We start from the raw sequence: 12,595 nt of genomic DNA, 5'->3' as shown, positions 1-12,595 counted from the left end.
CCATATATATGTACTGTGTACGTTACATACTAGTAGTCTTTCCTTTTCTGTTTCTTTGGCGGTGTACACAGTACACGTATAATCTAATTCAATTATAAACCTACACGGATAAGAGTTGTGCTGTCAAATAAACAAAGCTTACACTGCTGCACATATACAATTAATCGTCATTAAACAATTAACACACGATTAATTAGAAAAAGAAAAAAATCATTTAGGAATACAATTTATAAATAATTAAAATTGGTGATAAAAAAATAAAGACTATTAAAAGAAAACCATGTAAAACACATGACGAGATAAATTAAGTAACATGCCTATAAAGAAGTAGAGTGGTGGCGGTTGATACGACATATAAAAACCGTTAATAAAACACCAAATAGAATCTTAATAACGATTAAAAGGAGGGATGACAGGCATGCCGTGAAGCAAACGGGTAAGGCGGTTGCTGGGACTTCTAGAAAGACAAAAAAATAAACCCCATTGATAATCATATTCAATTTTTAAAATCTCAATGATAATAAAAAGAAGAAGTAGCGGGCAAAGTGTATAGGAGTATAATTGCAGAGCCTCCGACGGTTGGCGGAACTTCTAGAAAATAAAAAATAAATTTCAACGACAGTTATGTTCGATTTTTAGAATCCCAATGACAATAAAGAGTAGGTGGCGGATAGGCATAGTGGCATCGTTTAACAGGACTTCTAAAAATTATAAAAAATGAAACTCAACAAGACAATAAAACTACAAGATCCAATTTTTAAAGGTTCAGAACTTCTAAAAAGTAAAAAAAAACCAATGATAATCATGTTTGATTTTAAAATCTCAATGACAATAAAGAATGGAGGCAGTGGGCAAGCCATAAAGAAATATAATAGTAAAGCCGCTGACGGTTTGGCGGGACTTCTAGAAAGTAAAAAATTGAACCCGAACAATAATTATATTCGATTTTTAAAATCCCAATGACAATAAAGAGAAAACACAGTGGATGGGCCGTAGAGGAGTATAATGGCAGCGTTTGACGGAACTTATAGAAATTATAAAAACAAAACCTAACGAGACAATAAACTCTAAAAACTATAAGATCCATTTTTTAGAGGTTTCAAGGAGAATGAATAGAAATAATGGCAGATCGAGCAAGCAAATAAAGAAGGATATGACAGAAGTAAGGGGTAGCAGCTGGTGTGAATTTTAAAAACTATATAATTAGAAATACAGGAATGATAAGGTTTGGTCTTTCAAAGTCTTAAGACAATAAGATAGCTATTTAATAAATTTTAAGTAAAAGTCATACGGAAAAATATATGATTTTGTTTGCGTGCTAGCCGCGCAATTGTGCGGGCCACCCAACTAGTTATTATATTATTACATATTTATCTATTTCGTCAATTTATTTCTTTTTGAAAAAAAAAACGATTTTTTAGTCGATATACACGAAATGAGGGCACGTCGGGATAAAATAATCCCACCTCCTTCTAAGACGATTCAAGCAGAGGAGACCTAAGCACGTGAAGGTCATTTTACAAATCGATATCGTCTAAGGGCACATACATGATGGATACACTTTATCTTGCACATTATCCACCTACACGTATATAATTTCTAAGAACATGAAGCAAAAATGCAAAGCAACAAGCCGCATAAAACCGAAACAAACAGATAATCACTAACAGGGACACACCAACCTATACATAGCCAATATACGGCTATAAGCTATGCAAGCATGCATAGTGCATAGGAGAGGCCCGAGCATCTCTGAGGCACAGTTGCCTCAGTTTGTTTTCTAAATAAAAAAAAAAAAGGACACACACCATTAAAAGGAAAACACACTTGATGGCACTTACATACGTCTACGAACTGATGAAATACTGATACGTGTCACCTACGTGTAGCTCTAGTCCTGGTACCATAGATGATGTGGTATACGATGACGATCATTAGGTCATTGTAAGTTTAGCTGACGACGTACGTTGCTGCGGCCATTGACGAGGACGTCACGAACGGAACCAGCCATGGCTGATGGCTAATGACTCATGAGCTAGCTAGCAGCTAGCCATGGTGGCCCTCCTCTTGACCGTGACAGCGAGCCCATTCTTCATGTGCAGGATGATGGACAGCTTCGGCTCGACGGCGTGCCCCGGCACCACCTCCACGGCGAAGTTCCACATCACGGCCGCCGCCACGGTCTTGAGCTGCACGAACGCCAGCTCCTTGCCGAGGCACGTCCTCGGGCCGGCGTTGAAGGAGAAGAACTTGTACGACGGCTCGTACCGCAGCTTCCCTTCGCTGGTGATCCACCTCTCCGGCAGGAACTCCGTGCAGTCCTTGCCCCACACGCCTTCCATCCTGCCCATGGAGTAGGAGAACACGAGTACCTTGTCTCCGGCCTTCATCTCGTGCCCGCTCGGGAGCACGTCGTCGGCGGCCACCGCCTTGTGCTCGAACGGCACCGACGGGTACAGCCTCAGGCACTCGGACAGCGCCGCTTGCAGGTACACCAGGTTCTTGAGCTCGCTGGCGTCGAATATCACCATGCCGCCGCCGTCGCCGCCCTTCTGGGCAGCGATGGGCGCCAGCTCTTCCAGGAGCTTCTGCTCGACGCGCGGGTTCTTGGAGAGGATGTAGAAGAACCACGACAGCGCCGCGCCGGTCGTGTCGCGGCCGGCGAGCAGGAGGTTCACCGTCGTGTCACGTAGGAACTCATCAGTCTCGTCGACGACGTCGTTGCCGTTGCTCGTGTCATCGTCGTCGTGGCTGATGAACGATGACAGCAAGTCGTCCGAGTTACTGGTGCCTTGTCGGATCATGTCGGCCCTGCGCTTCGCGATGGTCTCGGCGACGAACCTGTCGATCGTCCTCCTTGCGACGGCCATCTTCCTCTCCGTCCCGACCTCCAACCGGTACATCAGCTTCCAGCACGACATCGGGATGATGTGCCGGAGGAAGAGCGTTTCCAGCACGTCGTCCATGGCACGTGCGAAGGGGATCACCGGCAGGCCGGCCGACAGGCAGCCGGTGTCCACGCCGAAGACGAGGGTGCAGGTCACGTCGAAGGTCAGCCTCAAGAACAGGTCGTGCAGGTCGCAGCGCGCTCCCGTGTCGGCCGCGTGCGCGAGCAACGGCAGGAGGCTCTTCTCCGCCTTGTCGCGGCTGCTCCGCGCGGCGAAGGCGCGGAACCGTGCGCCGGCCATGAGCATCTGGGCCTTCGCCCTCTGGCTGCGCCACGACTCGCCGTCGGCGTTGAAGATGCCGTTGCCAAGGACGTCGAAGATCTCGGCGTACTCGTCACCCTTGGGGTAGTTTGCGAAGTTGGACGTGAAGATGTGGCGCACGTTGGACGGGTCGCAGGTGATGAAGAACCGTATGCCGGTGAGCCCCGCGCGAGCCTCGAAGTTGTGCCACCCGCCGGCGAGGATGTCGGTGGCCCAGTCGTGGAAGCGGTGGATGTTGGCGAACATGCCGAAGAGATGACCCAGCACGGGCCATTCGGTCGGCTCCGAAGCACTTGCTTTCTTGGTTTGAAGGTGGTAGTAGTAGATGATGCAGCAACAAAGGATGGAGAAGATCTCCACGAAACAGAGAAGCATATCCATGGCTCAGAAAAGAAGTGAGCAGATTACGAGTGCAATATGGGCTGCTTGACTGCTTCCTTTGTAGTTTTATAGTCGGCATGACTGCATTGAGATATATTATTTGTATACAATAGAGGTGTCACGATCTCATCTCAGCTTACAGAATGGTGACTGGGATAACTTTTTCTATGTTATTAAAAAAAAAATCTGTCGACATTTCTTTGTCTTTCTTTTTCCTGAGAGGACTGTGTTATTGTCTTCTTTTTCTTCTCTCCAGAATGTTCCGTACTGTGAAAATGAGACACTTTCCGTACTGTGAAAATGAGACTTTACCTTGTCTAAACTGATTGGATGGGCGATCCATCTATTTTCTATCATGTGTGGTAAGGAACTTGTATTAAACTTTTCGGGATAAAGAAATTGTTTGATCCATACTTTGTTTTTTGAAACCGATTGTTTGATCCATACTTAAAGCAATGAACTTCCAAATGATTTCAACAGTTACATCTTTTTTTAAAAAAAAGATCTATTGCTTCAAAAATGTGTAAGATTAAATTCGATCAACATATTAGGAAAAAAAAAAGGTTGCACCTATAGCCATCAGCTAAAACCTATGTGAAACACTGCCGATCTATGCAACGAGTAGGGCCCCTTTGAAATGGATAAATTTTACAGAAATTTTGAGGAAATGAACTAATTCGTGTGAAAGTCCGGTAAAATTAATTCTTGTGTTGCCAAGGGCCCTAGCATTTACAAGAGATTTCTTTTTGAAACTTTTAGTCCACAAATCTAAAAAAGAAAACCGTTAGTAACATGTTTATAGAGCTAGACCATTCGATCACACTATCGACATTGGCACGGCAAATATAACACTATCGGAGCGGTTTGACACTGAAAAGGGGTTTGGCTATTTGGCTATTTCTCTGCAGTCTCAACGAAGAGAGAAACTCCCGCAAGGCTGTGCACTACTGCACTATCATCAGTGCCTCAAGACCCCAGGACCACAGTGTGTTATCACTGTCATACGTGGACTGGTAGGAAAATAGAAGTGAATTGTGAGAAAGAAGTACTATTTGGAGGGAAACTATTTTGATCATTTGAGAGGATATCCCATCGTTGTTTGTTTGCATGTCACTCAAATGGTTATGAAAAAAAATTAGAAGATGTATTAACTCTATAAACAAGTTCAAATTCAACTTATACATCTCGCAATGAAAAAACAAATTTGACTATTAATATACGTTAACTAGCTGTAGTTTAATTGTTTTTTTCGTTGTGGATGTATAAATTAAATTTGAACCTGCATGTTTGTGGAGTGATATATCACATGTTAATACATCTTTTCAATTTTTTTTAATTTTTTTATAACTATGTAAGTAACATGCAAATAGCGAGAGAATATCCCCTTGAGAGACCAAAATCTAGTCTATCAACTACCATCACATGATCGATATAAACTCGGTGCGTTCTGAATCTTTGATGATTGAAGCAATCCAAGATAATACCGAAAAGCTAATGATGATGACGACGATTGGGAGGGTTCATACTGTAAATAAAGCCAAGAGTTATTTTTGGAATGGCAAGGGATGTTCAAGAGATGGACTCATCAAGGAGCCTGTAGCTATCGTGTGTTCTTGTTGGACTAAAATCCGCCGTGCCAAAGCCCAAAACACCGGTCCATATACGAGCAAACACACACCACCCGTGGGAGACAAGGACACTCGACCATACCGTGCTTATATAACCATTGCTAGCTCATGGCGAAGCCGAGCGCCCAGTGCGTCGTGGCCCGGCCTGTATGCCGTCTAGCGGCGAAAGATCCACACCGCCTAACCTTGCTACTAACCAACAATGCAATATTTTGGCCCAACCTTGCATAATGCATAGTGCTCGTTTGCCCCGGCGGCGGCCGAGAGCGGCCACGCATACGCCTCGGTGGCCAAACCGCGACTCTCGCGCGCGCCCACGCGGCCACTTGATGCGTACAAGTACAAGTAACGTGCATGCGAATAGGCGATCGCTAACGGAAATGCTACTGAGCGAGCGATCGCGGGGTTTTAACTATTTGCCACTGTTACGAGTGGTGCTTAATGATTTACCACTATACCCACATGTCATAGACACATGAAGGCCCACATGTCATATACAGGGTGTGGCAAATCATTAATTGCTACGTAACAAGAGTGGCAACGATCGCGCTCGCCCGCCCATAGCGAGATTGGGTAGCCCGCCCCCCCCCCCCTCCTCCCCCTCCCTCCACCTGGTTTCCTTTTTTGGCACCGCATTACTTTCCTATTTTAGTAAATTTATACACCAAAAGTTTATACACCTCAAGTTTACACATCTAAAGTTTAGATACCAAAAGTTTATAAGTCAAACGTTTATATATCTGATTAAAATTTGAATTTGAATTCAAATATTTTTTTATATATATTATTTCTATACATCCAAAGTTTATACACCTAAAGTTTATATATCCGATTCAAATTTGAATTTGAATTATATCCGATTTAAATTTGAATTTGAATTTAAATATTTTCTATATATAGTATTGTCGGAGAATGAACTCCTCCACCAGGGAACCGTGAGGCCCCCCTTTGTGAGTTCGGCCGGGGACAGCGGGTGAGATTCGAGGATTCGGTGAGCGAAGCTGTGTGATCTTGAGGGGGTTCAATCCCCCAAAGACGATGAGACAAAAGGGGTTTATACAGGTTCGGGCCACTAAGAAGCGTAATACCCTACTCCTGTGTTTGGGATTATGGTCGAGTGTAGAACACAAGTGCCTGGGGTTGCGAGACTAAAGCGCCAGTTCGCTCGGAAGTCCCCTCCTCCACCACTAGGCCTGGACCTCCTTTTATACCTCAAGGGGTTACCGCATGGGCCCAACAACCTAACCTAACTCTGGTGGAGAAGTATTATAATCTTTGCATTAAATGCATGTCTTGTTTCTTGACTTGGGAAGCCAAGCACACGTCGTCTTGATGATGGGGCCTGTCAAATCTTGCCACCTGATACGGGGGGTGCCCCTGTCAGTCACCATTTAATGGGTGAAGACTTCTGGGCTTCTATTACATCGGGAAACGGGAGCCTTGCTTTGACCAGAGCGGGAGGACCGACTCCGGCTGGGATAAGAGGATGAGAACCTCTCACCATCATTATTTGATGGGATATGTCGGGCTGCACGTTGCCTGACACTCGCGATGGTGCGCCTGACATCCTGGGTCCCATCAGTCATTCGACCGGTCACAGACCGGTTGAGTGCACTGCACACCGCATTAAATGCGGCGTGGCGCGACCGCTCAGGTCGCCATTAATGTGGGTAGGTGGGCACCTGGAGGCGGACACCTAACCCACCGTACGTGGTGACCTAGAGAGGGGGTCAGGGGAGTCCGATCCCTAGTCACGGGAGGGGGCGGTCGCCGCCCGACCTCGGGCCCGATCCCCCCTCGGGGGAGGGCCACGTGGTGCCTGGGGCAGCCTTCTCCCTCTAGTCTCGGCCAGGGAGTGGCCGCCGTACTACCTCGGGCCCGATCCCCCTCGAGGAAGGGCCACGTGGCATTGGGGGGCAGCCTCCTCCGTCCAATCTCTGGGAGGGAGTGGCCGCCACCCCACCTCGGGCCTAACTCCCCTCGGGGGAGGGCCGTGTGTCATTGGGGGGCAGCCTCCTCCGACTAGTCTATGTAGGAGTGGCCGCCACCCCACCTCGGGCCTGACTTCCCTCGGGGGAGGGCCACGTGGCATTGGGGGGTAGCCTCCTCCAACTAGTCTTTGAGAAGGAGTGGCCGCCACCCCACCTCGGGCCTCACTCCCCTTGGGGGAGGGCCACGTGGCCTTGGGGGGTAGCCTCCTCCCTCTAAACATGATACCCCCAGGCCCATATCACCGACAAGTATTTCTATACATCTAAAGTTTATACACCTAAAGTTTATAAACCCAAAGTTTATAGGTCAAAAGTTTACATACCTGTTTCAAATTTGAATTTGAATTCAAATATTAGTTTATAGACCCAAAGTTTATAAGTAAAAAGTTTACATACCTATTTTAAATTTAAATTTTAATTCAAATTTATATGGTGTAGTAGTAAGAGAAGAAGGGGAGGTAAAGTAGTAAGGGGGAGGGGCGGGTGATCGCTTGGGAGGGGAGGGAGCGATCACCCGCTCATTAGAAGTACCGCTAACGGTGTATCAAATCTTATACTATTTTTTATTAGAATTATCTATTAATCTTTTCATAGTTTTAAAGCTTTACATCTTGCAAAGTTTTTAACTAATAGATACAACTCGTTTTTAAATCAACTAATAACAAAAATAAATATGTCAAGAATCGTATTGTAGACAAAAACAATTGCTAAATGCATGTAGTTTTGTTCCATTGTATCTTAGTGTAAATTCACTAAATTAATTTTAAATGTTGTATAATCAAATATACACACTGTAATTGAGTGCAAGTAATAATATGTAAATAAATGTAAGTACTTTACGATTAAGTATAACTGTAATTTGGATCTAGAGAAACAAGATTCTGAAAATAATTAAAAGACAGGAGGTTAAAAATATGTTGTAAGTAAAATAGCAAAACCGTTATTTATTTCGGACCAGACTGAAAATGGTACTCCCTCTGTTCCACAATATAAGTCATTCTAGTATTTTTCACATTCGTATTAATGTTAATGAATATACGAATGTGGAAAAGGGAGGAAATACTACACAGGCAGCGCCCCCCAATCATTTCGTGGCTACTAGCCTACCACCCGCTATGTGTGTGTCGTGTGCTAGCTAGATCGTTTCCACAACTCCACTCCACGTAGCTTTCGCCGTTCTGGGAGGCCGGCCGGGTCCACGAGCCTTGCAGAGTTGTGCTGATGCACGCGGACAAAAGATCGAGGGTCCTGCCACGTCTGCCTGACTGCCTCAAACAGTACACTTTTGTTGAATAAGAATTAAGAACGCATGTTGTGCGTGCCACCACTTTTGTACTGAACGATTGAACTGCTCTTTCGCACACGTACTGCATTGATATGTATGGTCGCCTTCCCTAGCTCGATCCCAAAATAAATTCGATGGTAACCGTTAACCGCCCCTCCAAAGCAAATATTGCTGCACGTCAGGAATTAATTAAGATGACGAGATGATTTCCCTTTCAGAAAAGATGACAAGACGATTATTTAAGCTAGATTGAGATATATAGTTTCAATTCAAATTTAGCAATTACCTACTCACCATCTTAAAAAATAAAAAGGAACTATTCACAAAGCTAGATATATAGTTGTGCTGATCGATGCACGGACGAAAGCTCGAGGGCCCTGCCACGTCTGGCTCAAACAGTACAGTTTGTTTGGAATGAGAACACATGTTGTGCGTGCCACTTTTATACTTAACTAACTGCTCTTTAGCACACGGCATACATGGTCGCCTTCCCTAGCTCGATCTTACTATAAATTCGACAGGATCCGTTAACCGCCCCGCCACTCCAAAGCAAACGAGCATTAACATTGTTACACGTCAGTAATTAATTAGGATGATGAGATGATTTGCCTTCAAGAAAAAAGATGACGAGACGGTTATTTAAGCTAGATTAGTGGATTAATATATTGAGATATATATAGTTTCAGTTCAAGCTTAGCAATTACCTATCCACGAAGCTAGTTATAGCTGTACATTGTAAATTTCCCCTTTTGAAACTTATCAAATTCATAGTCTCTCTTTTTTTTTATTGATAAAGGAGAGTTTTGTGAAAAAGAAAGAATTACATGGTGTTTAGGGTCCGATCCTGAAAACAAGCATGGGCTCCTCGTCTCTCCGAATTGGAAGCTCCGCTAGGTTGGTGGCTCCCATCGTGGCGCCGTCCCCTTTATCTATAATAGGATCATTATCGGTGTGCTTGTCAATTGTTAGAAAATTCTTAAGTTGCGTTGGTTACACTCAAATGGTTTATTGCTTGACTTAATGCACATGTGGGTCCTGCACTCATATATCATTTTAAGAACAAGAAGATAAATAAAGGAAAACTACGATTTTTAACACGTCATGAACAAGTTCTATCTTTATTTTTAATAGGTGATGATATTGATTTTTTGACATATCGTTTAGTCATTTTCTTAATAAAAAGTTTAATGCAACTATAAAAAAATATAAATCATGTTTAGAGTCAAACATTATATCCAAAAATAAACTACATCATGCATTTAAAAGGTAGAGAATACTTGTATACATGGTTATTGGTCAATATAGAATTTAGCTAGTGAAATATGATTCGGTCGACCGTCCCAAAATTACTCTAGACGTGGTCTTGAAAACGAAAGGAACATTTGTACTGCGGCATTCCGTAGGGGATTTGGATCAGGAACTTAACCAGTAGCAATATGCATCATTGAACATAAGATGGACGGCCTAGATCGCGCACTGACTATTCATAGCACTGTAGCAATAAATACTGTAGCATGGAGTACTGTTCATATGGTTACTGTAGCTTTGAATCTATCCCGTTAATCACACAAATGAACGGCCAAATTTGCGTGCAGTTGTTTGTCCATAGGACGGCCGAACTTGATCCAAATTCTCCGTAGGCCTTGCGTTTGTCGGTTTATCAACGTACGACAATTCATATGGTCAATAGCTTATCAATGACCGAACATAGAAATTTCAAAGAAATTTTTTAAAAAAACTCACAAGTGCGATTGAGGCCTGGTTTAGTTCCCAACTTTTTCTTAAAACTTTCAACTTTTCCATCACATCAAAACTTTTCTATACACATAAACTTTTAACTTTTTTGTCACATTATTCCAATTTTAATCAAACTTCTAATTTTAGCGTAAACTAAACACACCTTGAGAAGTGAGATCGAACTCGATTTTCCAGTCCGCCTTTATATTATTACTGGTCTAGAAACATGAGACGAGCAGTACTACACAGTACAGTGGCTTTTAGCCTTTTGCACAGTATAGGCAAAAGCAACCATGCAATGCAAGAAAAATACGCGCATTCGCGCGGCATTTCAGCTAGTAGTACCGCAGACACAGAGGCCAGAGGTGCAGAGCAAATCGCTATAGACGATATTCGCACCAAATGGACGTACAATAGCACTGTTTAATCGTGATTGATTCCCCTCCCTCTTGTCCTTGTCCTAGAACCATGGAATCCGATATTTCTCTAGCAAACCGCAAGCCTTCGCTTAACCCTCACCATGAAGCCATTCTTCATGTGGAGTATGATGGAGAGCTTGGGCTCCACGACGTGGCCGGCAACGGCCTCGATCTCGAAGTTCTTCATTACCGCCGCCGCCGCGGTCTTGAGCTGCACGAACGCCATGTCCTTGCCGAGGCAGGTCCGGGGCCCCGAGTTGAAGGACATGAACTTGTACGATGGCACGTACCGCAGCTTGCCGTGGTCGGAGATCCACCGCTCCGGCCTGAACTCCATGCAGTCGCGGCCCCACACGGACTCCATCCTCCCCATCGCGTACAGCGACACCACGATCTTGTCCCCCGGGCGCACCTCGTGCCCGCTCGGCAGCACATCGGCGGCGGCCGGGCCCTTGTGCTCCATTGGCACGGGCGGGTACAGCCTGAGCGACTCGCACAGGGCGGCGTGCAGGTACACGAGCCGTCCGGTCTCGTCCGGGTCGAAGATCACCATGCCGTCCGCGGTGGTGGTGCTCTTGACGGAGTCGAGCTCTTGTAGGAGTTTGTGCAGCACACGCGGGTTCTTGGTGAGGAGGTAGAAGAACCAGGAGAGCGCAGAGCCCGTCGTGTCGCGGCCGGCGAGCATGAGATTAATGGTCGTGTCGCGGAGGAAGGCGTCCACCGTGCCGGCGTCCTCTTCGTCGTCGTTGATGTAGGAGGAGAGCAGGTCCGCCGAGTCGTCGATCCCGGTTCTGGCCTTCTCCGCCCGCCGCTTGGCGATCGTGTCGGCGACGAACCGGTCCATGGTTCGCCACGCCACCGGCATCTTCCGCTCGTACCCGATCCCCAGCCTCCTCGCTAACCTCCACCACGACAGCGGGACGATGTGCCGGAGGAGAAGCACGGTCATGGCGTCGTCCATGGCGCGCGCGAAGGGCACCTCCGGCAAGTCGATCGCGACGGATCCGGGGTCGACGCCGAACACCAGCGTGGTCGTCGTGTCAAACGTCAGCCTCAGGAACACGTCCTGCAGGTTGCACGCGTCTCCTGTCCCGGCGACGTGGGCGAGCAGCGGGAGCAGCGCCTTCTCGACCTTGTCACGGCTGTACCGGGCCACGAACGCCCGGAAACGTGGGCTGGACATGAGCAGCTGGGCCTTGGTGCGCTGCCGGCGCCACGACTCGCCGTCGGCGCTGAAGATGCCGTCGCCGAGGATGTCGAAGATCTCCTGGAACTCACGCCCTTTCGGGTAGTTGGAGAAGTTGGTGTTGAAGACGTGGCGGATGTTGGCCGGATCGCTGGTGATAAAGAGCCGCATGTCTGAGCTCGGTGGTCCGATGAACCGGAAGTTCAACGGTGTGACGGTGAGGACGGAAGTGATCCACTCGTGGAGGTGGTTGCAGTTGGCGAGGAGCGCGGGCAGCATGCCCACCAATGGCCATTGCAGCGGGATGACGGGGTTCTTCTGCTTCGACTTGACGTGGTAGTAGAAGAAGAAACCGAAGCAGAGGAAGGAGAGCAAGAGCTCGAGGAACGAAAACGAAGACACGGCCATCGATCTGTACTAGCTAGTGGATGCAGTTCAACGAGTTGCTGATCAAAGATCAAATAATGGGGTGGACTTTGTAGTGTCATGGATGCATTAAATATACCCGAGACATCAAGTGGTTAGTAAGATGAGACATAACGACATGTATTGGTTTGCACGTGTTGACTATACTTTCACAAAGTTCTTCTGAAAAAAAAATTAGGATCAAGCATATTGATTAAGAGCAATATATTGGGAGAAATCATAAAATTATTGAGATCGGCTTGCTATCATCATAAGCAAAAGCTTCATGGTGTTGGGAACTTATGAACATGCATAATCCAAATTGAGTGAAAGTTACTACTCCTACTTACTACT

The 12,595-nt window shown here is 46.0% G+C and overlaps 2 protein-coding genes across 2 annotated transcripts; both read right to left on the bottom strand.

Annotated features, from left to right (window-relative positions):
• Positions 1 to 1,646: 1,646 nt before the first annotated feature.
• Positions 1,647 to 3,642, bottom strand: LOC127765421 (noroxomaritidine synthase-like). Its single transcript, XM_052290326.1, has one exon. The coding sequence runs from the start codon at positions 3,588 to 3,590 to the stop codon at positions 2,040 to 2,042; it is 1,551 nt and encodes a 516-aa protein (XP_052146286.1). The 5' UTR covers positions 3,591 to 3,642; the 3' UTR covers positions 1,647 to 2,039.
• Positions 3,643 to 10,261: 6,619 nt separating this feature from the next.
• Positions 10,262 to 12,355, bottom strand: LOC127765312 (alkane hydroxylase MAH1-like). Its single transcript, XM_052290183.1, has one exon. It carries the CDS (start codon positions 12,242 to 12,244, stop codon positions 10,718 to 10,720), a length of 1,527 nt encoding a protein of 508 aa, XP_052146143.1. The 5' UTR covers positions 12,245 to 12,355; the 3' UTR covers positions 10,262 to 10,717.
• Between the last annotated feature and the right edge of the window lie 240 nt (positions 12,356 to 12,595).

Source organism: Oryza glaberrima, chromosome 3 (assembly GCF_000147395.1).
Source record: "Oryza glaberrima chromosome 3, OglaRS2, whole genome shotgun sequence".
Lineage (NCBI taxonomy): Eukaryota > Viridiplantae > Streptophyta > Magnoliopsida > Poales > Poaceae > Oryza > Oryza glaberrima.
The sequence above is the reverse complement of the archived record's forward strand: the minus strand, read 5'-3'. Positions and strand labels throughout refer to the sequence as shown.